The sequence below is a fragment of the Simochromis diagramma genome, unplaced genomic scaffold (assembly GCF_900408965.1).
Source record: "Simochromis diagramma unplaced genomic scaffold, fSimDia1.1 OVJJ01000746.1, whole genome shotgun sequence".
NCBI lineage: Eukaryota > Metazoa > Chordata > Actinopteri > Cichliformes > Cichlidae > Simochromis > Simochromis diagramma.
The window spans coordinates 326,864-351,817 of NW_024386757.1; the positions used below are offsets into that span (position 1 = coordinate 326,864).

At 44.4% G+C, this 24,954-nt stretch overlaps 1 protein-coding gene across 2 annotated transcripts; it reads left to right on the forward strand.

Annotated features, from left to right (window-relative positions):
- The first annotated feature begins 15,457 nt into the window (after positions 1-15,457).
- Positions 15,458-18,906, forward strand: LOC120730347 (syncytin-2-like). 2 transcript variants are annotated; one of them, XM_040026702.1, is made up of 2 exons: positions 15,458-17,756; positions 17,820-18,906. In XM_040026702.1, the coding sequence occupies exons 1-2, from the start codon at positions 17,617-17,619 to the stop codon at positions 18,679-18,681; spliced, it is 1,002 nt and encodes a 333-aa protein (XP_039882636.1). In that variant the 5' UTR covers positions 15,458-17,616; the 3' UTR covers positions 18,682-18,906. The 2 variants fall into 2 exon arrangements, with proteins under 2 accessions (XP_039882636.1, XP_039882632.1); XM_040026698.1 differs by having other exon boundaries at positions 15,458-15,824; positions 16,484-18,906.
- The last annotated feature ends 6,048 nt before the right edge of the window (positions 18,907-24,954 follow it).

Consider the following 24,954-nt stretch of genomic DNA (forward strand, 5'->3'; position numbering starts at 1 on the left):
GACTTTCAACCCCAGGTAGGCCAATTATGGATCTTCGGGTCCACATTATGTCAGCAGCTATTCTCCACCATGAACTATGTTAAAAACAAACACCGCTCACGCCTCACAGATGACAGCTTACAGTCCTGCGTAAAGATGAAAGCCCCGATTTGCAGACGCTGTGCGCAGAGGTTCGGGACCAGAAGTCCCATTGTAAACATACCACGGCAGACCCGACGATGTTTGCACGAACAAGCTTTTCAGCATCTCTTTATTGACCACTTTTCACACACGGTAGCTGTACGCATACAGCCGGCTGTAGCTTTTCAGCTCACAGCCCGACACACGCCAACACAACAGCATAGATAGCACAGACGTAAAGCCAGCGAGGCGTAATTGCGGGTGCCGCTCAGGTGCGTCGCCTCCCCTGCAGCGGCGCTGCAGACCACGCCCCGCCACACACATTAACCAGGTAAAATACATATTTAGGCAGAATTTAACAAATATCTATTTTTCATTTTTCAGCAGCATAGTGCTTTTTTTCCCAGTTATTTTTTAAAAGTCAGGTCAAGGCTCCAAAAGCCCAAAGGCGATATAACAGTTTTTGTTTGCTACAGGGATAATTTTAGTTCAGCTGGGTGTCTTTCCTTTTGTTATATTTCTTTAAGAGTTCAAAATGTGTTAATTGCATAAATAAAATGTAATTTTCTCTGTAGCACTTCAAGGATTTCATAAGCAACATACCTTAGTTGTTCACACAAAGCATAAAGGTAAAAAACAATATATACAGTGTTATCTTTATTTTAGATGTCAAAAAGTATTTGCGGCTCCCAGTGTTTTCTTTTGCGTGGAAACCGGGTCCAAATGGCTCTTTCAGTGTTAAAGGTTGCAGACCCCTGGTATAAGGTAAGAGTGAATGAATTTTCTTCTATTTGTTATTTCCACTGTTGCATTTGAATAATGCAACAGTGGAAATTGCATTATTTAATGTAGTCAAAGGAGCTTGCAAAGAAAAGCGTCTGGACTTCTTTAAGTTGCTTGAAGACGTTTCACCTCTCATCCGAGAAGCTTCTTCAGTTCTAAGGTCAAATGGTGGAGACTCCCAGATATAAACCTAGTGGGAGTAACCCCCCACAGAGGGACAAAAGGACCCCCTGATGATCCTCTAATCGCCTGAGCCAAGGTGTGAAACTGGGCGTGGGTCCCAATCAGCCAGAGTTTCGGGTGAGCTCATTGTGAAACCTGGCCCCACCTTATCATGCGAATTCCTGAGGTCAGCTGGCCCAGGATGCGAGTGGGCGTTAAGGCGTCTGGGAAGGGATCTCAAAACTGGATTATAGATGGCAGAGAGTTGGTGTCGACCTCAGGTGTCGACCTCAGGACCTCCTGCTGACCTCAGGAATTCGCATGATTTGTTTATTTTTTTTCTCTGTTACATCACATGCAATGCTTTCTTATTTTAGGATATTAATATTGACATGATACATTGTGAGACATTTGATTTTGTTTTTAATTTTTATAAAGGGTGTCCAATTTGAGGAATAAGTACAATTATGTGTTTAGGTGGTTTAAGTATTGATGGAAACATGCAGTAGTTTAGTATTGGTTAAAATACCTATAAAGAAAGGTAGATGGTAGATTTCCAGTCATGATTTAATTGTTGTTTTAATAAAAAGCAACTGTGCGAAAGAGGTGGAAAATCAACACCATAGCTCAACAGTGTTTCAATATCAGAATCTGACATTGTTTCAATGTCAACAGTATTAGAAAATATAACGTTGAATCAATGTCAGGTTTCAACATCGATTCAACATCAAAACCTGATGTTGTTTCAACGTTAAAAAAGGGTGCAGGAGTGACGTTAGGTCAACGTCACACTTCAACGTTGATTCAATGACATCGCCTGATATTGACTCAACATTGTTTCAATGTTTCCTTGCTATCTGGGCAGTGGTGTCTTACATAAACAGGCAGGGTGGAACATGCTCTCTTCCCCTGTTGAAGCTGTCTCGCTCTCTGCTGTTATGAATATGGAATTAAAGCAATGTCCAAACATAAAACTGTTCAAAAAGAGTTATAAAAATATGATCTTCTCGATCTATAAAGAAAAGGAAAATATTTAAATTAAGTGAATGTCTCTATTTAAAAACAAACAAACAAACAAAAAATTCATGATGTGATATTATAGTATATAGTATATCAGAAATCTGTTCACTATTTTTATTACAAATTATATCAGTAAGGAAGCTGACTAAATATTCACTGATAATTTATGGCAAAGGGGTGGGATTAAATAAGTGTATACTTCTTCCCACTCCCTTTCAACATGTAAATTAATCAGAATGTTTTTTTGTATGTAATTTGTATAGTATTTTTTTTCTCTCTTATTTCTTTTCTAAATGTACTTGTACAGTGGGGCAAAAAAGTATTTAGTCAGCCACCGATTGTGCAAGTTCCCCCACTTAAAATGATGACAGAGGTCAGTAATTTGCACCAGAGGTACACTTCAACTGTGAGAGACAGAATGTGAAAAAAAAATCCATGAATTCACATGGTAGGATTTGTAAAGAATTTATTCGTAAATTAGGGTGGAAAATAAGTATTTGGTCACCTCAAACAAGGAAAATCTCTGGCTCTCACAGACCTGTAACGTCTTCTGTAAGAAGCTTTTCTGTCCCCCACTCGTTACCTGTATGAATGGCACCTGTTTGAACTCATCATCTGTATAAAAGACACCTGTCCACAGCCTCAAACAGTCAGACTCCAAACTCCGCCATGGCCAAGACCAAAGAGCTTTCGAAGGACACCAGGAAAAGTATTGTAGACCTGCACCAGACTGGGAAGAGTGAATCTACAATAGGCAAGCAGCTTGGTGTGAAAAAATCAACTGTGGGAGCAATCATCAGAAAATGGAAGACATACAAGACCACTGATAATCTCCCTCGATCTGGGGCTCCACGCAAGATCTCATCCCGTGGGGTCAAAATGATCATGAGAACGGTGAGCAAAGATCCCAGAACCACACGGGGGGACCTGGTGAATGACCTGCAGAGAGCTGGGACCAAAGTAACAAAGGTCACCATCAGTAACACACTACAACGGCAGGGAATCAAATCCCGCAGTGCCAGACGTGTTCCGCTGCTGAAGCCAGTGCATGTCCAGGCCCGTCTGAAGTTTGCCAGAGAGCACATGGATGATACAGCAGAGGATTGGGAGAATGTCATGTGGTCAGATGAAACCAAAGTAGAACTTTTTGGTATAAACTCAACTCGTCGTGTTTGGAGGAAGAAGAATACTGAGTTGCATCCCAAGAACACCATACCTACTGTGAAGCATGGGGGTGGAAACATCATGCTATGGGGGTGTTTTTCTGCCAAGGGGACAGGACGACTGATCCGTGTTAAGGACAGAATGAATGGGGCCATGTATCGTGAGATTTTGAGCAAAACCTCCTTCCATCAGTGAGAACTTTGAAGATGAAACGAGGCTGGGTCTTCCAACATGACAATGATCCAAACACACCGCCCGGGCAACAAAGGAGTGGCTCCGTAAGAAGCATTTGAAAGTCCTGGAGTGGCCTAGCCAGTCTCCAGACCTCAACCCCATAGAAAATCTGTGGCGGGAGTTGAAAGTCCGTGTTGCTCGGCGACAGCCCCAAAACATCACTGCTCTCGAGAAGATCTGCATGGAGGAATGGGCCAAAATACCAGCTACTGTGTGTGCAAACCTGGTAAAGACCTATAGTAAACGTTTGACCTCTGTTATTGCCAACAAAGGTTATGTTACGAAGTATTGAGTTGTATTTTTGTTATTGACCAAATACTTATTTTCCACCCTAATTTACGAATAAATTCTTTACAAATCCTACCATGTGGATTCATGGATTTTTTTTTTCACATTCTGTCTCTCACAGTTGAAGTGTACCTCTGGTGCAAATTACTGACCTCTGTCATCATTTTAAGTGGGGGAACTTGCACAATCGGTGGCTGACTAAATACTTTTTTGCCCCACTGTATATTGTTCACATGTTGAAATAAATTACCAATCAATCAATCAATCAATGGTGCAGTGTTCATTTTCTGTCTCTAAGAGCCACCCATGTCCCGGGCCACCTGAACCTGGGGCCGGGCCTTTCATTTTCGGCAATTAAGGTTTATTTAGCAGCTATATCTGCTTGTCATATTGGGTTTGACAGGGTGACACCAGGTGCACATCCCCCTCGCCATATGTTTTCTGAAAGGGGTTCGACAGCTGAGGCCCGTGCTTAAGTTCCAAGCAGGGACACTGGACTTGTCTTTGGTGCTGGAGGCCCTTTGTAGCCCCCCGTTTGAACCCATTGAGTCTGGATATGAAATTTCTTTCATATAAGACTGCATTACTTCTCGCTGTGGCTTTGGCAAAGCGAGTGGGTGACCTTCATGCGCTGTCTGTGCATCCCTCCTGGACACAGTTCTCTCCTGATGGCCACAAGGTCGTATTGCGTCCAAATGCTGCCTATTTCCCCAAGATCATGCCTGCGTCTTATAGCTCAATGGAGTTTGAGTTGCTGAGCTTTTGCATCTGAGGAGCAGAGGAGGATGCATTCTCTTTGTCCAGTGCGTGTGCTACCCACCTACATTGAGCGCACTCAGAATGTGCGTTTATGTGACCAGCTGTTTGTCTGCTTCGCTAATCCAAATAGAGGTAGAGCTCTGTCCAAATAGAGGCTGTCCCACTGGATTATAGAAGCTATCTCACTGGCATACGGCACCAGAGGTCTTGCTTTGCCCCACGGGGTGAGAGCTCATTCCACCAGGGGGATGGCAACCTCATGGGCTCTTTTTAAAGGGGTGCCTGTAGCTGATATTTGTGCAGCAGCTAGTTGGGCATCACCGCACACGTTTATGCGGTTTTATCGGTTGGACGTTACAGCCCCTTCGGTGGCTCATGCTGTCCTTTCTGCTGGGTCTACCACTCACTAAGGATGTGGTGGTCCGATTCCGGTTCGGGGGCTGCTCTGTGGGGTGTTGTAACTTTATGCAGCGTTGTTCCAACTGCTGGTTTAACGTGGGTTGCGGTCAAAGTCAACTTTAGATCAAGCACAGAGGACTGAGACGAGGCTATGGTGGAGGTCGGGTCTTTTTACTCAGCTCCCTTTCAATCACATACAATACCACAGTACCACCTACTGGTGGGAGGTAGTAATAGCTGCTGCTTATTACAATATACCACATCCCTCTTTTCCGAGATAAAGATACAAAATATTGGAGTTAAGAGGTAGTAACATAAATGCACCTTTTAAATCGTAGGAACATTAACAATATTATATTCTTGAGACATTAAGTAAAGCACACCTTAGATTGCCTATCACTTGAACAATGCAAATACATATCAGTGCAGTGTTTTGAAACAGATGAACACATGACAAATTGGATGAGACATGTCAAAATGAACATATGAAACATGACATATTTTCTCTCTTTTCCAACAAGACAGTTATCTAACTTGTACAGAACAACTCAGGTACAGGATAGAGTGACTTTAAGTTTCCCAATCACTTAGTCTCTATACCTGGCAGGGCGTATTATTGCTCGGCCACTGCGTATGTAGCATGTGGGTGTATTGTCCATACTTGCAGGACGAGAGTGTTGTGGGGTGTCACTTGCTGGTGGCACAACTGGCTCTTGGGCGTGAACAGACAGTTCATCTGGGTCCATGGATGTGTCCTTAAACAGACTTGGGTGTATTTTCCTCAGATGTCTCCTGTTCCTCCTGAGCACCTCACCCTCTGGTGTTTGCACAGTGTAGGAGCGTGGTTCCTCTCGCCAATGAGCTACAACAGCTGGCTCCCAACCGCGCCGTGTTTGCATGTGCACAGTATCGCCTGAGGTCAAAACAGGCAGTGGTCTTGCATGCTGATCAAAGTGGTATTTCCGCTTTGACTGCAGTCCACGCACTTTATCGTGAATGTTCTGTGGGGTTGACTGTCTCAACACAGCACTGGCGCATGGCAGCGTGTTGCGGAGAACCCTTCCCATCAACATTTGTGCAGGTGACACATTCAGTCCTGTGACTGGAGTGTTCCTCAGAGATAACAGCACTAGATGTGGATCTGTTCCAGTTCGTATTGCTTTTTTAAGTGCATGTTTAACAGTCTTTATGGCTCGCTCCGCCATTCCATTTGAAGAAGGAAAACCGGGACTGGAAAAAGTTAGCTTTATCTCCCAAGATGCTGCAAACGATCTCATCTCGTAGCTGGCAAATGGAACATGATCGCTCACTATCTCTTTGGGAATCCCGTGTCTTGCAAAGACTGATTTCATCTTCTGAATCACAGAGTGTGCCGTTTTGTCAGGTAGGTTAAGAACTTCTGGGTATTTGGATAAATAGTCAACTAACAAAAGATATGGCTGACCGTTCAGTTCGAAGATGTCTGCTCCGATTTTCATCCATGGCAGCTCTGGAATCTGATGTGGAATAAGCGGCTCAGCCTGGTTCTTTGGCTGCATTTGATGGCATTGTTCACACTTTTCAAGCATAGTCTCTATATCGTGTGACATGCCAGGCCAGTACAGTACTCTTCTTGCTCTGGCTTTTGTGCGCTGTACACCTTGGTGAGCGAAATGCAACTTCTCCAGGATCACTTGTCTGAAGCTTTGGGGTATTACAATCTTGTCCCCTATCATAATAATGTCATCGTGGATACTGATATTGTGTCTCATAGGCCAGTAGCTGTGGAGTGTTCTGTCTAAACTCTTCCTTTTAGCTGGCCATCCGTTGAAGTGTCTTCCACGCACAGCTTGTAGCATATGGGCTCAAAATGTGGTCATAAATATTTTGTACTTGTAAAAAAGATTTGTGTGTGCGTAAAAAAGATTTGTATGTGTAAAAAAGATTTGTGTGTGGACTTAGAAAAAAAAAACCCTGCAAGTTACAAGTACGGATTTTTGACCCTATTTTTCTTCCCTTCATCTGATTGGTCAATGTCATGTCAATCACAAATGTAACAATCCAATCAGAGAACAGATGGGTTTGGCTGTCGAGGGGCGCTTTTTTTGAACTGCAGGTCTTTGAAGGGAATAAATGCCCTTTTACATGCCAACCCAGCGTTTTCCTTCATCACCATGAAGGAAAACAGTCTGTGGTCGTCCGAGTTTGGTGATTTTAATGTCACAGGTCTACGTGTTTAATACAGGGACTTCCACAGCCTTTTCAACAGCGCTGCGGACCGCGGGGTGGGGGCGGGCAGTGTTTTGGAAATGACAGTCTTCATTACAAAGCTTTCTTCGTTATGAATTAGCATACATGTTTTTATTGAACATTTGAAGGACTAGCAAAAAAAACAAACTCTTGTAGAGGACATAAAGTCAGAGATAGAAAAGACAAGGAGCAGGTGCATCTAGTACAGGTAGAGCTGCTGCAAAAGCCCACAGAGCCCAGCAGCCAGCATAACAAATTCTGGATCCTTTGCTTTTAGTTAGCATTAGCAGCGTATCCTGCATCCGATGTGAAAGGACTTTTATGCTGCGCACTGTGACTCACAGCAATGGTCCTGGGTCAGCCCTGACTTTGTGTTAAACTAATCCTAAAGTAATAATGTTATTTCTAACCACTGATATACCACAACTTTATCCTTTCAACAGCTACTGAAAGTTAGGGGACCTAGCTGCTATCGGATATTTATATAGCGATCCTCCAGCTTCAAACGGTATCACCCTTCAAGGACCTGCAGTTCAAAAAAAGCGCCCCTCCAACAGCCAAACCCATCTGTTCTCTGATTGGATTGTTACATTTGTGATTGACATGACATTGACCAATCAGATGAAGGGAAGAAAAATAGGGTCAAAAATCCGTACTTGGAAAAAAAAAACCCTGCAAGTTACAAGTCCACACACAAATCTTTTTTACGCACACACAAATCTTTTTTACAAGTACAAAATATTTATGACCACATTTTGAGCCCATAGTAGCACGCTGTCTGCTGCAACTGCCGTTCTCAGGTCACTCAGTGTTTTCTCACTCAATGCTGCTGTGGCCTCCAGAGCATACACAACTCTTTCATCATTTGTGTTTTCACTCACATTTTCATTGTCACTGGTGGTTGTGGCACGTGAAAGTGCATCGGCTATGAACATATCTCTGCCGGGGGTGTATGTGACGGTGAGATCATATCTCTGTAGTTGCAGCAGCATTCCTTGTAACCTTGCTGGTGCCTTGCATAGCGGCTTACGCATTATCGCCTCCAGGGGTTTATGATCAGACTGCACGGTCACTGGTCTTCCATAGACATACTGGTGGAATCGTTTAGTGGCAAACACAATGGCTAACAACTCTTTTTCTATTTGTGCATACCTTTTTTCTGTGTCTGTGAGTGCTCGTGACGCATAGCACACAGGTTGCCCTTCTTGTAATAGGCATGCACCCAGCCCATCTTTTGAAGAATCGGCCTGCAATGTTAATGGTTTCTTGTGGTCATAAAATCTCAACACTGGTGCTTGTGTGAGCGTCGCCTTGAGCATCTGTAACGCTGCTGTGTGGTGTGGCTGCCACTGCCACGCTGTGTCCTTTTTGAGTAGCTGTCTTAAAGGTGCTGTGAGTGATGCTTCATTTTGAATGTACTGTGCCAAAAACTTCGTCATTCCCAGCAGACGCTGAAGGCTTTGTTTGTCTTCTGGAGTCGGCATGTCGACAATAGCTTTGATCTTTGAAACATCTGCTTTCTGCCCTGCTGCTGTGATAATATGGCCCATGTATTTCACTGTGTCAACTTTGAACTGAATTTTGTCCTTGTTAAACTTCACGTTAGCTGCTCTTGCTTTCTCCATGACCTTCTGCAGGATTTCATCGTGTTCGTGCTCTGATGTAGCTGCAATTATCATATCATCCGCAATGATAAATACACCAGGAATGTTGCCAAAAGTCTCACAATTCTTTTGTTGAAAAAACCTCGCTGGCGGATTTGATCCCGAATGGGAGCCGGAGGAAGCGATACCGGCCCCAAGGTGTGTTAAAGGTACAAAGCTTTGATGACGGCTCGTCCAGCTTGATCTGCCAGTATCCATCTTTTTCATCCAATATGGTGAAGATGGATTTTCCTGCTAGCTTGCTGCGAACGTCCTCGTGTGCGGGGATGGAGTAGTGCTGGGGTTTAACTGCTTGGTTCAGATCACAAGGGTCCAAACACACCCTTAGTGTTCCGTTCTTCTTCTGTGTGGCGACAAGACTGTTGACCCAATCTGTAGGCTCATTGACAGGTATTATGACATCTCTGTTTTGTAAGTCCTGTAGCGTCTTCTTCAGCGGGTCCATTATGGAGAGAGGCACGTTCCTGCATGCATGAATCACAGGTGTTGCGTTTGGGTCAGTGTGTATGTGGTGAACTCCAGGGAACTCACCTAAGCCTGTGAACACATCAGCATACATCTCCACAAGCTCTTCCCTGGTAGAAGGTGGTTTGGCTAGTTTCGTTTTAGTGGATGTTATGGCAAGGGTCTCAACTCGTTTCACCAGATGCAGCTCTTCACAAGCTTGTCCACCTAGGATCGGTTTATCTGCATGGCCTGATACAAGAAAGTCAAACACAGCCTTGTGCTTCCGTGCTTCACACTCAAGAGACACCACACCATCTGCACGTATGCGGGCTCCACCAAAAGCTATGAGTACAGTCTTTGTGGGCTGTAACCGAGGCATCCCTGGTAACTTGTTATAAACTGATCTGGGGAGCACATTTGCGTCCGCACCTGTGTCTAGCTTGAAGGTGACTGATACGTCTCCGATTGTTACACTTTCATGCCAACTTTCAGTTTTGTGCTTGTCACTGCACACCACGCCAATGTACAGTGAATCCCCATCAGTCTCAATGTTATTAATAGTTTTTGTTTTCTTCTAGTTTCTACTTTTCTCTGCGCCTGCTCTGCATACTTTTGAGAAGTGGTTATTTTTCCCACACTTGTGGCATGTTGCCCCAGAGGCTGGACACTGTCGGAGCGCGTGTTTGTTGCCGCATTTGTAACAAACCATTTGCTTGTCGTTGCTCGTTTTGTTTTTACTGTGTCCTGATTTAATGTGTCCTGTTATTTTTCTTAATGCGTCCACTGACGTATCTTGGGCTGCAGTTGTTGACTGCATAGCCTGAATCTGTGACTTGGCCACTTCTGCTGATCTGCATATTTCTATCGTTTTGCGCAGTGTGAGGTCGTTGTCACGAAGTAATCTCTCTTTTAATCTTGTGTCATTTATGCTGAACACCAATTTGTCCCTGATCATGTCGTCCTCATTGACCCCAAACTCACAACTTTTACTTTTCTGACGGAGTTCTGTGATATATCTGTCCACTGTTACACCTGTTGACATTGGGTATGACCAGAACTTATGGCGCTCAAAAACAATGTTCTTTTGTGGACTACAGTAGTCCTTAAACGCTTTCAGAATGTCCTCCATTGCTAGCGCGTCTCCGGCCGGGGTTACTGTGAGTGTGTTGTACACTTCAAGTGCCTCCTCGCCGATAGTGTGGAGAAGAATGGCTGTTTTAACCTTTTCATCTTTCTCCAGCGCACCCGTAGCAGTCATATATAGTCTGAATCTTTGTTCCCACCTGCGCCAGGTCTCAGATAAATTGCTGGTGAGCAGTAGCGGCGATGGTGGCCTGAATTGCTCCATGCCATTAGCAACGTCTACCGTTAGCTAATCTACGGCTAGCTTACTCACGTCGCGGTCCCTGTTCACACGGTCTCGCCAACTTCTGACACCATGTTGTAACTTTATGCAGCGTTGTTCCAACTGCTGGTTTAACGTGGGTTGCGGTCAAAGTCAACTTTAGATCAAGCACAGAGGACTGAGACGAGGCTATGGTGGAGGTCGGGTCTTTTTACTCAGCTCCCTTTCAATCACATACAATACCACAGTACCACCTACTGGTGGGAGGTAGTAATAGCTGCTGCTTATTACAATATACCACATGGGGCGTGTATATATGTCCCATACTTATGTGTTGTACCGAGTGAATCGACTGAAAGAGAACGAATAGTTATGTCTATAACTTCTGTTCCCTGAAGGAGAGGAACGAGGTACAACACAAGGTGGCCCCACTGAGCAGTTTGGCTCGGTGAAGAGCGGCTATCGAACTGAGGGATGACTGTGATGACAGCGGCTATATGTGCAGGCGGGGCCGTGCACGTGTCATCACACGTCATCTGCCTTAAAGGCGTGAATAAAGGTTTCTTCAGCCAGGACACGCGAGGGCGTGATATCCCATACTTATGTGTTGTACCTCGTTCCTCTCCTTCAGAGAACAGAAGTTATAGACATAACTATTTGTCTTGTACAGTAGAGCGGAACATTACATTTACTCTCAGCGGAATTCACGGAGAAGGCATACAAGTTCATGCACTGCACTGGCCTGCACCACGATTAGTATAAGGTAAGAATGAATTCTTCTATTCGTTATTTCCAGTACAGTAAAAAAAAAAAAACAAAAAAAAAAAACAACTCGTTAATATACAGTTTCGGACAAAATGTGTAAGCCCGGAATTGTGTCTACTTTCATCTTATAGTCCGGCAACAAATAAATTGCACTGCGAACACAGTCCAGCAACAAAGAACACATTTTCGTTTCATACTTTTGTTATATTCCGTTACAAAGCTAGCCTAACGCGTTGAGGGTTCCTTGCCGTCGCCTCGGCCACCATTGACCCAGACCGTCGCTCTGTGGTTGCTTTTTTGCATAGTACTAAAAAAAAAAGTAACTCTGTGATATATGATTGGTAAACGTAAAGGTAACTGTATAAATGTGTTCAATGACTTTGTTACTTTTGATGATTGGAAAGCACCCGCTTCAGTTCGCACACGAAAACTTTAGACTCAGTTCGATTGCTCACACAGCATGCCCACGTGACTTTACTTTACATGCTCACCGGAAAAATCAATGCGCAATTATTTGGCTCTAATATTAGAGCCAAGTAATTGCGCATTGATTTTCCGGTATGGTTGTGCGTAAGTGCTGCATATAATACATTATGTTCTGTTGTGATATTTTGATACCATGGTAGCATTTACAGGATATTGTTTTATAGTGATATTATACAGGAAAACTGTTACTCAATAAGGCCCATTTACTAGTTGTTTTTCTCTTTCTCTGTGACCCAAGAATTAATGTGTAAGAATCACAGGCTGGTACCTCAAGGTCGAAAATACCACAGAGATCACTTCCTTACTCCCATCCTCCCTTCTTTATCTCTTAGAAAAGGGTTTGTTAAAGGCCAGGTGGTTTGTTTCAGAATTCACTAATGAAAGAACTCTGTATTCTATGTCTAGGAGTGTATTTTGCTGGGATGATCATAAATTGTAGCTGAACTGATAAACTATACAAAGGATACTTCTTTGCTCAGAGGGCAGGAAGACGCTTCCTTATTTGGTCTGTACCGGTTTGAACTGAATCTGCTGACACACGAACCTTTTTCCTCTATATAAACTGTTGTATGATGAATAAACCTTTGAGTTGGTTTGGGAAGGCAACCTGAAGCAGTCTGTGTTTCCTTGTTCTCCCAAGCTACTCCCGACGTCGTAACTAACCTGCTGAACGGCATACCTGAGTGTTACTTTGAATAATTTTGAATCTTATAGGGTAAAGACAAAACTCTGCTTATAGGTGCCCACGCCTCGGAGGAAAACCCGATCCACGGATGACCCGGGACGGAGATTTCTTTCAACTTGGTGTCAGAAGTGGGATCCGCTGACAAAGGTAAATACGTGTCTTTTCTATTTTTATAAGACTGTATTATACCTTTCTCAGTGACCCACAAAGAAACGGGATATGCTGACGAAGTTTTCCTTAGTGGCCCAGATAAATGGGATACACTGACGAATCTTCCTTAGTCCCCGAACAAAGAAACGGAATATGCTGACGAAGCTTTCCTTAGTGGCCCAGATAAATGGGATACACTGACGAATCTTCCTTAGTCCCCGAATAAAGTAAATTAAAAGCAGAGAGACACAGGAAGTTGCCTGTTGTTTTGCGAGAAGTTGCTCGTTAAGTGAGAAGTTGCTCACCAAAAACAAAAGAAAAGATAAAATTGCTAGCAATAAATTGAAAGTAACCTCAGCTGTGCCACAGCAAAAATACTAACATAAATCCTTCAAGCGTGTAAACCCCTCTGGAAGTCACTGAACATGGGTCAGAATAATTCAAAGACCTCAGACAGGTCAGAGAAAAAATCTAAATTAACTGTAAAACCGAAAAAAATAAAATATAAAGTCTATGTTAAAATGATGCTGAATTTTGATGTTGCAGATCCAGAATAAAGTGAGAAACTAATGTATGCAAGAGTACCACCTGCCCCAGCACAGCAGGGAGGTTTCAGAGGACGGAAAGATAAGAGTAGAGATGTGTGTTTTTGCTGTGGAAAGATAGGACATTGGTTTAGGGAATGCAAATTTGCAGCTTCCAATAGAGCACGCGCGCCTCAACCACAAAATGCAGGACAAGCTCCTGCCACTAGGCGGCAGCAGAGCTCTTCCAGTCAAGGTAACTGGCAACAACAAATTTAGCTCCGTTTTCCAGCAGCCGCAGACACCCAGAGCAAAAATGAATTTGTGTATTTCATTTAACACAAAGGGTGAAATGTTTGCTGACACTGATAACAGCTTATGTTTTTTCTGCCCTATGCACCGACATCATGGAGAAGGAACAGCCTCTGTGTCAGCTGGACGCCTCAGCAGAGAATGAACTCAACATCTTTTTGTCCGGTACTCCATGTCACACACAAGTGCCAAACACGTGTACAGACGCCACTACCAGGTAATCCCATGACTGGGAGCCACACTTTTGTCTCTCTCATACTGTTCAACAACATGATAACTGCTCACACCAGTGAAGGTCAAACAGTGGTTTTGTCATATAACTCAGACATAGGTTATGACATAACTACACCATGTCGACACATAGATCTAACCTACCCTATCCACTGTACTATTTCTGCAGTTACGTTGCCAGCTGAATACTAGAATATGACATTATGGTCAAAAGGTGAGAATGATGTAGGATTTATTGACTGTACACCTTATCACGCACAGCTGAAACACAACAAGCCAGTATATGTCAAGCAATATCCCATTTCCGCCGAAAAAGCCGCAGCCCTAGATGTCATCATAGGAGATTTATTGACTACAGGAGTAATAAAGCCCACAGTATCTCCATATAACACTCCTGTCAATCCTGTGCCAAAGCCTAACAAACCTGGCGTATGGCGTTTCACACAAGACTTAAGGCAAATTAATGCAGTCATTATGCCTCTGCCACCTCTCGTCCCAGACGTTCCCAGCATATTGACATCCATTCCATCCACAGCTACACATTTTACCGTGGTGGACCTGTGCTCCGCTTTTTTTCTCAGTGCCTGTGCATGAAGACACACAGCCGATATTTGCATTTACACATAGAAATAAGCAGTACACCTGGACTCGTCTGCCCCAAGGCATGGTAGATAGCCCTGCTGCTTTCTCAATGGTGGTCCGTGCTACCCTGGATAGCTTCACTCCTCCGGAGGGCTGTACGTGGATGACCTCCTCCTCTGTGCTCCGAGTGAGGAACTATGTCAAACTGCTACACACATGCTTCTCCAGCACCTCCAACAGACTGGCCACAAAGCATCGGCAAAGAAAATGCAGTACTGTCAGACTTCTGTTCAATATTTGGGATTCACACTGTCTCACGGAAAACGTTCCATGACTGCAGACAGGGTCAAAGCTGTGACCTCCGTCCCTCGGCCCACTACACAGAAGGAAATGTTGTCCTTCCTAGGCATGGTGAACTATTGCAGACAGTGGATACCAGACTGTTCTTTTCATGACCACATTCTGCGTGACTGTTGTAAAAAAGACAAGCCTCCTCGAATACTGTGGTCCACAGAAATGACTGCCTCTTTCAATGCATTAAAGGGAGCGCTGACTTCCGCCCCTTGTTTGGGTCTGCCTGACTACCACTTACCATTCCATCTGTACGTCACAGAGAACGGCACAACCTGTACAGGTGTACTGACCCAAGAGCATGGCAGTGGCTACCGTCCAGTAGCCTTCTATTCAAAGGTGCTGCCTGTGGTTGTTCAGGGGATGCTGGCCTGCCTGAGGGCAGTAGCAGCTTGCTCTATCATGATAAGGGACTGCGAGAAGCTCACACTCTCGCATGACACTATTCTACACACCAATCACCAGGTCACGACCATTCTAGCAAACATAACTACACAACATATGACCGCACAACGTCGCTCAGGTTATGAAGCTACACTGACCTCCACAGCAAATCTCACTATAAAAGCGAGCAGCACACCCAATTCGCCAGCACATTTATTGATCCGTATGCTGTGTTCCTCTGACCGACAGGATGGCTCAGACGGGCTTGACGTTCATGACTGCATGACACGTATACAGGAATCCACAGCACCACGTCCAGATTTAGAGCAAACACCAATCTCAGACTCAGCCACGGTTTATGTGGACAGGGTCCTGTTCAAGGCCGAATGATAACTCATTTCTTTGTGGCTATTCAGTGGTGACATTGCCTGACATCATACTAGAGGCTCACTCATTACCATTTCACTCAGCACAAAAAGCAGAGCTCATGGCTTTAATACGCGCCTGTGAGCTACATGTGGATAAGCGTGTGACAATTTACACGGACAGCCGTTATGCGTTTGGCGTCGTACATGACTTTGGCACATTGTGGAGACAAAGAGGATTTAGATCGGCTGACGGAAAACCGATCGCTAATTCTGATCTTGTTCAAAGACTTTTGCAGGCTATACAGCTACCATCGGCCGTTGCAGTCGTTAAAACGAAAGGACACAGTACAGCTGACACAGACGAAGCAGCAGGTAATGCTCTTGCAGACGTGACTGCCAAGGCTGCAGCTGCGTCACAGCTCCCACCTCCACAGGAAGTATTATCTGTGCCCCTACAGCTGCCACTTGTTACACTCTCAGACTATTTAGAAACAAATGTTGATTTAAAATTTATACAAGAGCAGGCCTCTGCATCTGATTACACCTATTGGGAGGATAATGACTGTACCTTAGATGACAGAGATGGCCTATACAAAAATCTTGAGGGTTTGATTGCCCTCCCATCTTCCCTGCTGCCAGTCCTTGTCCGACATTTTCACGGTGTGAGTCATGTCGGACAAAGAGGGGTAATGGGGGCAATAAAATCAAGATTTGTAATTGAGAAAACATCACATGCAGTAAAAAGCATATTAGCAACCTGTCTAACAAGTGCACGAACTAATGTAGGGAGACCAAAAGCAAAACATCAGCATTTATCACAACCAGATTTTCCATTTCATACATTATGACTCCATCCGCAGCAACCAAATTATCTCCATTTGAAATAATCATGGGAAGACCATTTCCAACACCATGGTCAGCCTCCAGAGGGGCACCGCTATTGGAAGGGGACATAGACACTGCATTGTTACTATGTTCACAACCTGGTAGAAACACTGAATAATAACTATCAGAAAGTTTGTCTCTCTCAGCCTCTCCCCTCCACAGTTCCAACTCACCAGTGGAGACCAGGAGACGCGGTGTTGGTGAAGTCGCTAAAACCAAGGACACTCGGGGAGGCCGCGTTTTCCAGCCCCCAGACTGTGCTTGCAGTGACGAGAACCAGCATCCTCACAGACGGACAACCTCAGTGGATTCATGCCAGCAGGGTTAAGACCAGCCCAACCAGACCACCTCAGGTGTCGGATCAAGTAGATGACGACTCAGGCGAGCCAGCGCCGGGAACCAGAACAAATAAACACACACAGGTAGATGACGACTCAGGTGAGCCAGCGCCCAGATCCAATACACCTACACACACGCAATCACTGATTAACACACAACGCCTGAAAGAGCCAAGACTCAGAGAGCTCTTTGATGCTTTACCTGAACAACAACAAGGTACTCGAACATCCAGTAGGAACAGAAAGCCGAGAGTACCACATGATGTCTAACTTGATAAAGATAGACTCATTCCATCCTGATAATGGAGAAAATGAAATGCCCATTGTCATCATACGACGTTTATTCTATGTCTCTCGAACCTGGGACCAGGCCAGGAGACAACTGAAGAACTGTTTTTCTTATATATTTAGGTTATTTATCATATCTATCGCATTAACCTTAGGATTTTTCTTTGCTATTTTGTATTGTAGACTGCAACCATGTACACATTTCTGCAGGTCATATTTTGCTGACAATACCTCATGCTCTATTTTGCGAGACACCTACTTAATACGCTCCTCACAATCAGTAAATGGCAACATAGACGCCACTAATAAACCATTTTATGCACCCCCTAGAGCAGGAGTTAACTCCTGGTATGAAAATGCTAGAACAGCTGCTCGTGATTTAGGAAACAGTAACTGTTATGTCTGTTCAAAGGGTAATCCAGAACAGGTTATAGTAGGATACCCCATATCCGGTTTCCCCCTCACTGAGGGACTAGAGAAAATCGGCGGAGATAATGCTCTCCTTAAAGACACTTTACAGTTGACTCTGAGCCCTCTCGACTGCCTACTTAGAGACCCACACACACACACACACACACACACCAACTAACCCTGAGACTCCATTAGGCGAATTATTGAAGTTATCTAATGACACCGCAGGGACCTGCGCCCCAATGAAACGCCCCAAGAATAGGTTAAAGCCCTCACTACCCCTAGGACAGATCCCTTTCCATTTTAATACTAGTATGATATGTCTGCGCAGACTAAAGTTAACTGGCCCAGACACCCACATAGATTATACAAAGGATAACTATACATTCTTCTCTGACTCCCCAGGTGCACGCTGTAATGAGACATGGCTAGCTGTCTCTGTGGCTGAAGTTTTACCATATCTGGAGGAACACACACACAGTTCAAGTTCGAGCGGAGAATCGATCATTGTTCCCCCAGAGGGTGTATTAAATGATACTGACTGGGGGGAGTTAGTTAAATCACACATGGTCACGCGCCTAACTAGAGCAATCCCTAACGGTTATTGGTTGTGCAATAATACTCTCAGATTAGCCTTACCTGTTAATTGGACCGGTACCTGTGGTCTAGTAACTTTAGCCCAAGAACTACTAATACAACAAACCTCTGATCTGCCTGTATCCAGCAGACGTACAAAACGCTCCGCTTACTCACATAACGTTTACATAGATGCTATAGGAGTTCCACGCGGGATACCAAAGGAATTAAAGGCACAAGGAGAAATATCAGCAGGGTTTGCCTCAATACTACCATGGATACAGGTAAACAAAAATGTAGCCTGGATCAATTATGTTTATTACCATCAGCAAAGACATACCAATCTGACCAATACGGCCCTTAAAGCCCTAGGAGAACAGATGTCTGCTACCTCTTTAATGACCATGCAAAATAGAATGGCCTTAGACATGCTGTTAGCTGAGAAGGGAGGTGTTTGCGCGATGTTTAGAGATTTATGCTGTACTTTTATTCCCAATAATACTGCCCCTAACGGTTCATTCACACAAGCTATGAATAGACTTGAAGCATTGCAGATAGAACTAAGAGCCAATGCAGGTCACGGTCAGTGGCTAGACAAGTGGCTACAGGACACGTTTGGAAAATGGAAGGAACTAATTGTAGCCTTTGTAACCGTTGCAGCATGTATTATTTTGTTTTTGATGATTATTGTCTGTTGTGTGATACCATGTATACGCTCTCAGAATTTTTGATATTAAGCTTGCTCGAAGGACCAGTTACATTTATGATTTGTTTTACGTTTATGATTTGTCTTTAGATTATGTTATTACATTCTGTCTTTATACTATGTTATCATTTTATGATAAAAGGAGAGAACTGTTGTGATATTTTGATACCATGGTAGCATTTACAGGATATTGTTTTATAGTGATATTATACAGGAAAACTGTTACTCAATAAGGCCCATTTACTAGTTGTTTTTCTCTTTCTCTGTGACCCAAGAATTAAAGTGTAAGAATCACAGGCTGGTACCTCAAGGTCGAAAATACCACAGAGATCACTTCCTTACTCCCATCCTCCCTTCTTTATCTCTTAGAAAAGGGTTTGTTAAAGGCCAGGTGGTTTGTTTCAGAATTCACTAATGAAAGAACTCTGTATTCTATGTCTAGGAGTGTATTTTGCTGGGATGATCATAAATTGTAGCTGAACTACATTAACCAAGATGGCGCCGCGTATGGATGCCCTGGTGCTTCAGTGCATTACTTTTGTTTTGCTTTTGTGCATTTCTTCTGTGTTTGGGCACTCCTCTGGATACTCTTACACCAGAGAAGAGCTCCTTAACTACAGGACTACAACGCCTGTGGATTTATTTCCAATATTTGTCGCATCTGCGGCAGATTTACTGCTGACTCTGACCAGGAAAAGCGAGACGCCGAAAGAGAGGGAAGCGAGCCGGCGCACTCGTGCGTTTGAGGAGACGCGGACTGCGTACTGCTCTTCCTGGGACCTTCCATTCTAATGTACGCTCACTCGGGAATAAGATTGACGAACTGGCCCTGATGAGAAGCATGAACAGAGACTTTGCCTCCTCCTGTGTCTTATGTTTTACGGAGTCGTGGCTCAGTGAGAACATCCCAGACTGCGCGCTCAAGCTGGAGGGCTTCCATCTGCTGCGCGCGGACCGGCAGGCCGCTCTCTCCGGTAAGTCCAAAGGTGGAGGTCTCTGGTTCTACATCAATAGTGGCTGGTGCACAGATGTGACAGTGATTGCTCAGCACTGCTCTTCCTCTCTGGAATATCTTTTTATCCACTGCAAACCGTTTTATTCTCCGCGGGAGTTTGCTTCATTCATCCTGGCCGCTGTTTACATCCCGCCAGACGCAGATGCGCAGGCAGCTCAGTGCGCACTCGCGGAGCAGATTCTCCACATGGAGCGGACATTCCCGGACTCTCTCATCATTGTTCTTGGGGACTTTAACAAAGCCAATCTGAGCCATGAGCTTCCCAAATACAAGCAGTATATTAAATGCCCGACCAGAGAGGAGAGGACATTAGACCACTGTTACAGCACGATCAGCGGGGCCTATCGCGCGGTGCCCCGCGCTTCACTCGGACTTTCTGACCACGTCATGATCCACCTAATCCCCGCGTACAGACAGAGGCTGAAGCTCTCCAAACCTGTCGTGAGGACTAAAAAACTGTGGAGCAACGAGGCTGTGGAGGAGCTTCGCACGTGTTTGGAGACCACAGACTGGGACACAATGAAGGCTGCTTCTAACAGCTTGGACGAGTTTACGGACACTGTCACCTCCTATATCCACTTCTGTGAGGACAGCATTGTGCCATCACGCACCAGGGTGAGTTATAACAATGACAAACCCTGGTTTACTCCTAAACTCAAAAAGCTGTGGCTGGAAAAGAGAAAGGCGTTCAGAAGCGGAGACAGGGACTGCTACAGAGAGGCCAAGTACAAGTTCACTAAAGAAGTGGACATTGCTAAACAACAGCACTCTGAGAAGATGCAGCAGCAGATCTCAGAGAATGACTCGGCCTCTGTGTGGAAAGGTTTTAGGAATATCACCAACTACAAGCCTAAAACCCCCCACTCCACTGATGACTTGCTCTTAGCCAACACCCTTAACGACTTCTACTGCCGTTTTGACGAGCCATCAGGCAGCCTTCACACCTCCAACGGCCCCAACAATAGAGGCACTTTGGACACTAATTCCCCCACCTCTCCCCCCTCCATAGAGCCATCACCACCTTCAAACTGTTCACCTACAACACCCCCCTCCTCACCCCACACAAAAGAGGATTTCACACCACCTCCTCCCACCACAACTCTTCATATTCATGAAGCAGATGTGAGGAAGCAGTTTAAGAGTCTGAATGCTCGAAAAGCTCCCGGCCCAGACGGTGTGTCTCCTGCCACCCTCAGACACTGTGCAAACGAGCTGGCCCCAGTGTTTTCTGGCATTTTCAACTCCTCACTGCAGGCATGTCATGTGCCTGCCTGCTTCAAGTCCTCTACCATAATCCCTGTCCCCAAGAAACCTAGGATCACTGGACTAAATGACTACAGACCCGTGGCTCTGACATCTGTGGTCATGAAGTCTTTTGAGCGCCTAGTTCTCTCCCATCTCAAGACCCTCACGGCCCCCCTCCTGGACCCCCTGCAGTTTGCATATAGAGCCAACAGGTCTGTAGACGACGCCATCAACATGGCCCTACACTTCATCCTGCAGCATCTGGACTCCCCAGGAACCTACGCCAGGATCCTGTTTGTGGACTTCAGCTCTGCCTTCAACACCATCCTTCCAGACCATCTCCGAGGCAAGCTTTCCCAGATGAATGTGCCTGATCCCATCTGCCGGTGGATCACTGACTTCCTGACGGACAGGAAGCAGCATGTGAGGCTGGGAAAGAATGTCTCGGACTCCCGGACCATCAGCACCGGCTCCCCTCAGGGCTGTGTTCTTTCTCCTCTGCTCTTCTCCCTGTACACCAACTGCTGCACCTCCACCCACCAGTCTGTCAAGCTAATCAAGTTTGCAGATGACACCACCGTTATTGGGCTCATCTCGGACGGGGATGAGTCTGCCTACAGGAGGGAGGTTGAACGTCTGGTGTCCTGGTGCAGCCACAACAACCTGGTGCTGAATGCCCAGAAGACAGTGGAGATTATTGTGGACTTCAGGAAGCACACAGCCCCACTCCCCCCCATCATCCTGACTGACACCCCCATCACCTCTGTGGACTCATTCCGCTTCCTGGGTACCACCATCACCCAGGACCTGAAGTGGGAGCCCACCATCACCTCCGTCATCAAGAAAGCCCAGCAGAGGATGTACTTCCTGAGGCAGCTGAAGAAATTCAACCTGCCAACACGGACGATGATGCAGTTCTACACTGCAATCATCGAGTCCATCCTCACCTCCTCCATCACCGTGTGGTACGCTGGAGCCACTATCAGGGACAAACAGAGACTGCAGCGTGTTGTGCGCTCTGCTGAGAAGGTGATTGGCTGCAGACTCCCATCTTTGCAGGACCTGTACACCTCCAGGACATTGCGGCGTGCAGCTCGGATCTCAGCTGACCCTTCTCACCCTGGACACAGTCTGTTTGACCTGCTCCCCTCAGGCAGAAGGCTCCGGTCCATTCGCACCAGAACCTCTCGCCATAAGAACAGTTTCTTCCCCTCTGCTGTTGGACACATGAACAATAACCATATGACTGTCCCCGCCACTAACACATGACCCTACGCTGTGTCACTGCATCATTCCATGTTTGGCACTGATCACCACCTGCACTCATGTATATATCTATCTACATAGCACTCTTAATTCTTATTCTCATGTATATATCTCATGTATATCTCATGCACATATCTTTCTACGTAGCACTTTTAATTCTTATTCCTACTTTTATTTTTTCATGTCTATTTAAGTGCTATTTATGACACTATGTTTGCACTGAAGCACCGCAGCAATTTCCTAATGTTGTAAACCTGCTCAACATTTGGCAATAAACCCCTTTCTGATTCTGATTCTGATTCTGAACTGATAAACTATACAAAGGATACTTCTTTGCTCAGAGGGCAGGAAGACGCTTCCTTATTTGGTCTGTACCGGTTTGAACTGAGAATCTGCTGACACACGAACCTTTTTCCTCTATATAAACTGTTGTATGATGAATAAACCTTTGAGTTGGTTTGGGAAGGCAACCTGAAGCAGTCTGTGTTTCCTTGTTCTCCCAAGCTACTCCCGACGTCGTAACGAACCTGCTGAACGGCATACCTGAGTGTTACTTTGAATAATTTTGAATCTTATAGGGTAAAGACAAAACTCTGCTTATAGGTGCCCACGCCTCGGAGGAAAACCCGATCCATGGATGACCCGGGACGGAGATTTCTTTCATGTTCAATGGGAGAAATTTAGTCATTTAACTCTACAGCCAAGTAATTATCCCAAGAGCCGTTTTCCAGTAAGCAGGATTAACAGACTCAACCCATGAAGTCATAGTGCAACACAGAGTTGTAATTTCAGTAAACTCATCTGAATTAGATCGTGACAGATGTTCAGAATTTTCAGCTTTTGATGTCCATCCTGATAAGCACGCATATGCCTTTTTAAACGCATGCATAATTGTATCTACAATACCAGGATTTAGTAATACAGTGGGGTATACAAAGAGCCAAATGAGACTGTTAAGCAGTCTGTAAACCCGACACTGCAGACTGAAAGACAAACTCCATGAACTGAAAACTGACCTTAAATATGAGTGCGGGAAATCCAGTGAAGACAGATAATAATATTGACTATTAAAAAAAAAAAAAAAAAAAAAAAAAGTTCCAAGAATCCAAAACTATAGTGATGGCCCGCTTGAAGCTGAAGCTCCGGTGCGTGTGTCAAAAAAATCAACACACTGCTTCAGAAGCACTGTGTCGAAGCTTGATTCGTTTGGCCAGAGTCACATGATCAGTGACGTCCGAAGCTTCATTTAGAACCTAACTGCTTCGGTATCTATTCAATGGTTTACAAGGAAGTGAATCATTTGCGGGATTTGTGGAGTGTTTTGATGGTGACAGATAGCGAACCACTGATCATTCCACTGAGAGATTTGAAGCCAGCGAGGAATAGAGGAGGTTCTGTTGTGTGGGAGAATTTTGAGTTGATTTTTGGGTTTTCCAGCTTTGTGTTCTGTGCGTGTTTATTATATCTGAAAACGGGAAAAAAGGTAAAATGTCAAAAATCTGCTTCCATAATATAAATATCATTAAATAACTTTAGAAAGACTTCCACTTGACTCTTTACATGTAATGTTGTAAAAATATATATTTTATTGTTTAATTAATCTGAAAATGTTAGTCTGCCAAATGTGCAGCAATTGAATTTATTTATTCTCTTTAGCTGATAGTTTGTGGGGCCCAGGTAGACTGTATACCTGCATCTCTACCAGTTTCTCTGCACTCCAGCCTCCTCTGTGCCATGTGAAGGGATTTTCCTTAAGGCAGGAGAAATTATCGCCATGAAAAGGAACAGGTTCGGCCATCGCACAGTGGAACAAATTCTCTTTTTAAATAAAAATGAAAAAGGGTTACCTTAAATGCATCATGTTTTTAATTTGCAAGTTCATAAGCATTTTCCCTTTCCAGTTCACAATCAATTCTACCCGCAGGTCAAAAATGTGTCTTGGAAAATTTCCCTAATATAATATTATTTATAAAAATACCCGTCTAGCGATTAACTGCATAAGTGCATGGAGGTAGGACCTCACAGCAGAAGCATACTCCATAATGTGTTGTACATTATCATATGTATATTATATGTAATGTGGTATTTTTCAATTGTTGTATTTACCAACATCAAGAAGTCACAAGCAAAGAAAGACCACACAATGGTGCATATTTAAACAAGGAGAGTTTACTGGTCAAAATTATTTATTAACCAAATAAACCACATTTTTAACCACCAAAGAACACACGTTCAACGCAACACAACGGCGGCCCAATATCAGACAAAACTCCACTCTGTAGTGAGCAATCTTAATGAAGCAGTTGGTTTTATTTTGTGGATTCAAGCGGCTCTTCATATTTTTGGCCACCAGATGTCACCAGAGAGGACTGTGTTGAAAAGCTTCGAGTAATGAACCGTTTTTCAATACAAGCTTCAATGCTTCAGAAAGCTTCATTTGGCCATCACTACAAAACTAACGCACAGGAAGCCACAAGGTAGACAAACAAAGTGTACAACTTGAAACAGAACAAAGAGTAAAGAGCTGAGGAAAGCTGAGAGCTTAAATACTTGCGCACGTTGATTAGGGAGAGAGGACACAGCTGGGAGAAACAAGACACAGGTGAATTGAATCAAACAAGTATGACCAGTGGAAGCAAAAGCAAGTGCACAAAAGACTAGAAGTCAACAATATAAAGCAGTAACCAACTAAAGATAGGACACAGAAATGCAGACTTTGCACTAGGAACACAGAATGGCAGGAGAACAGCTTCAAAGAGTAAAGAAATGAAT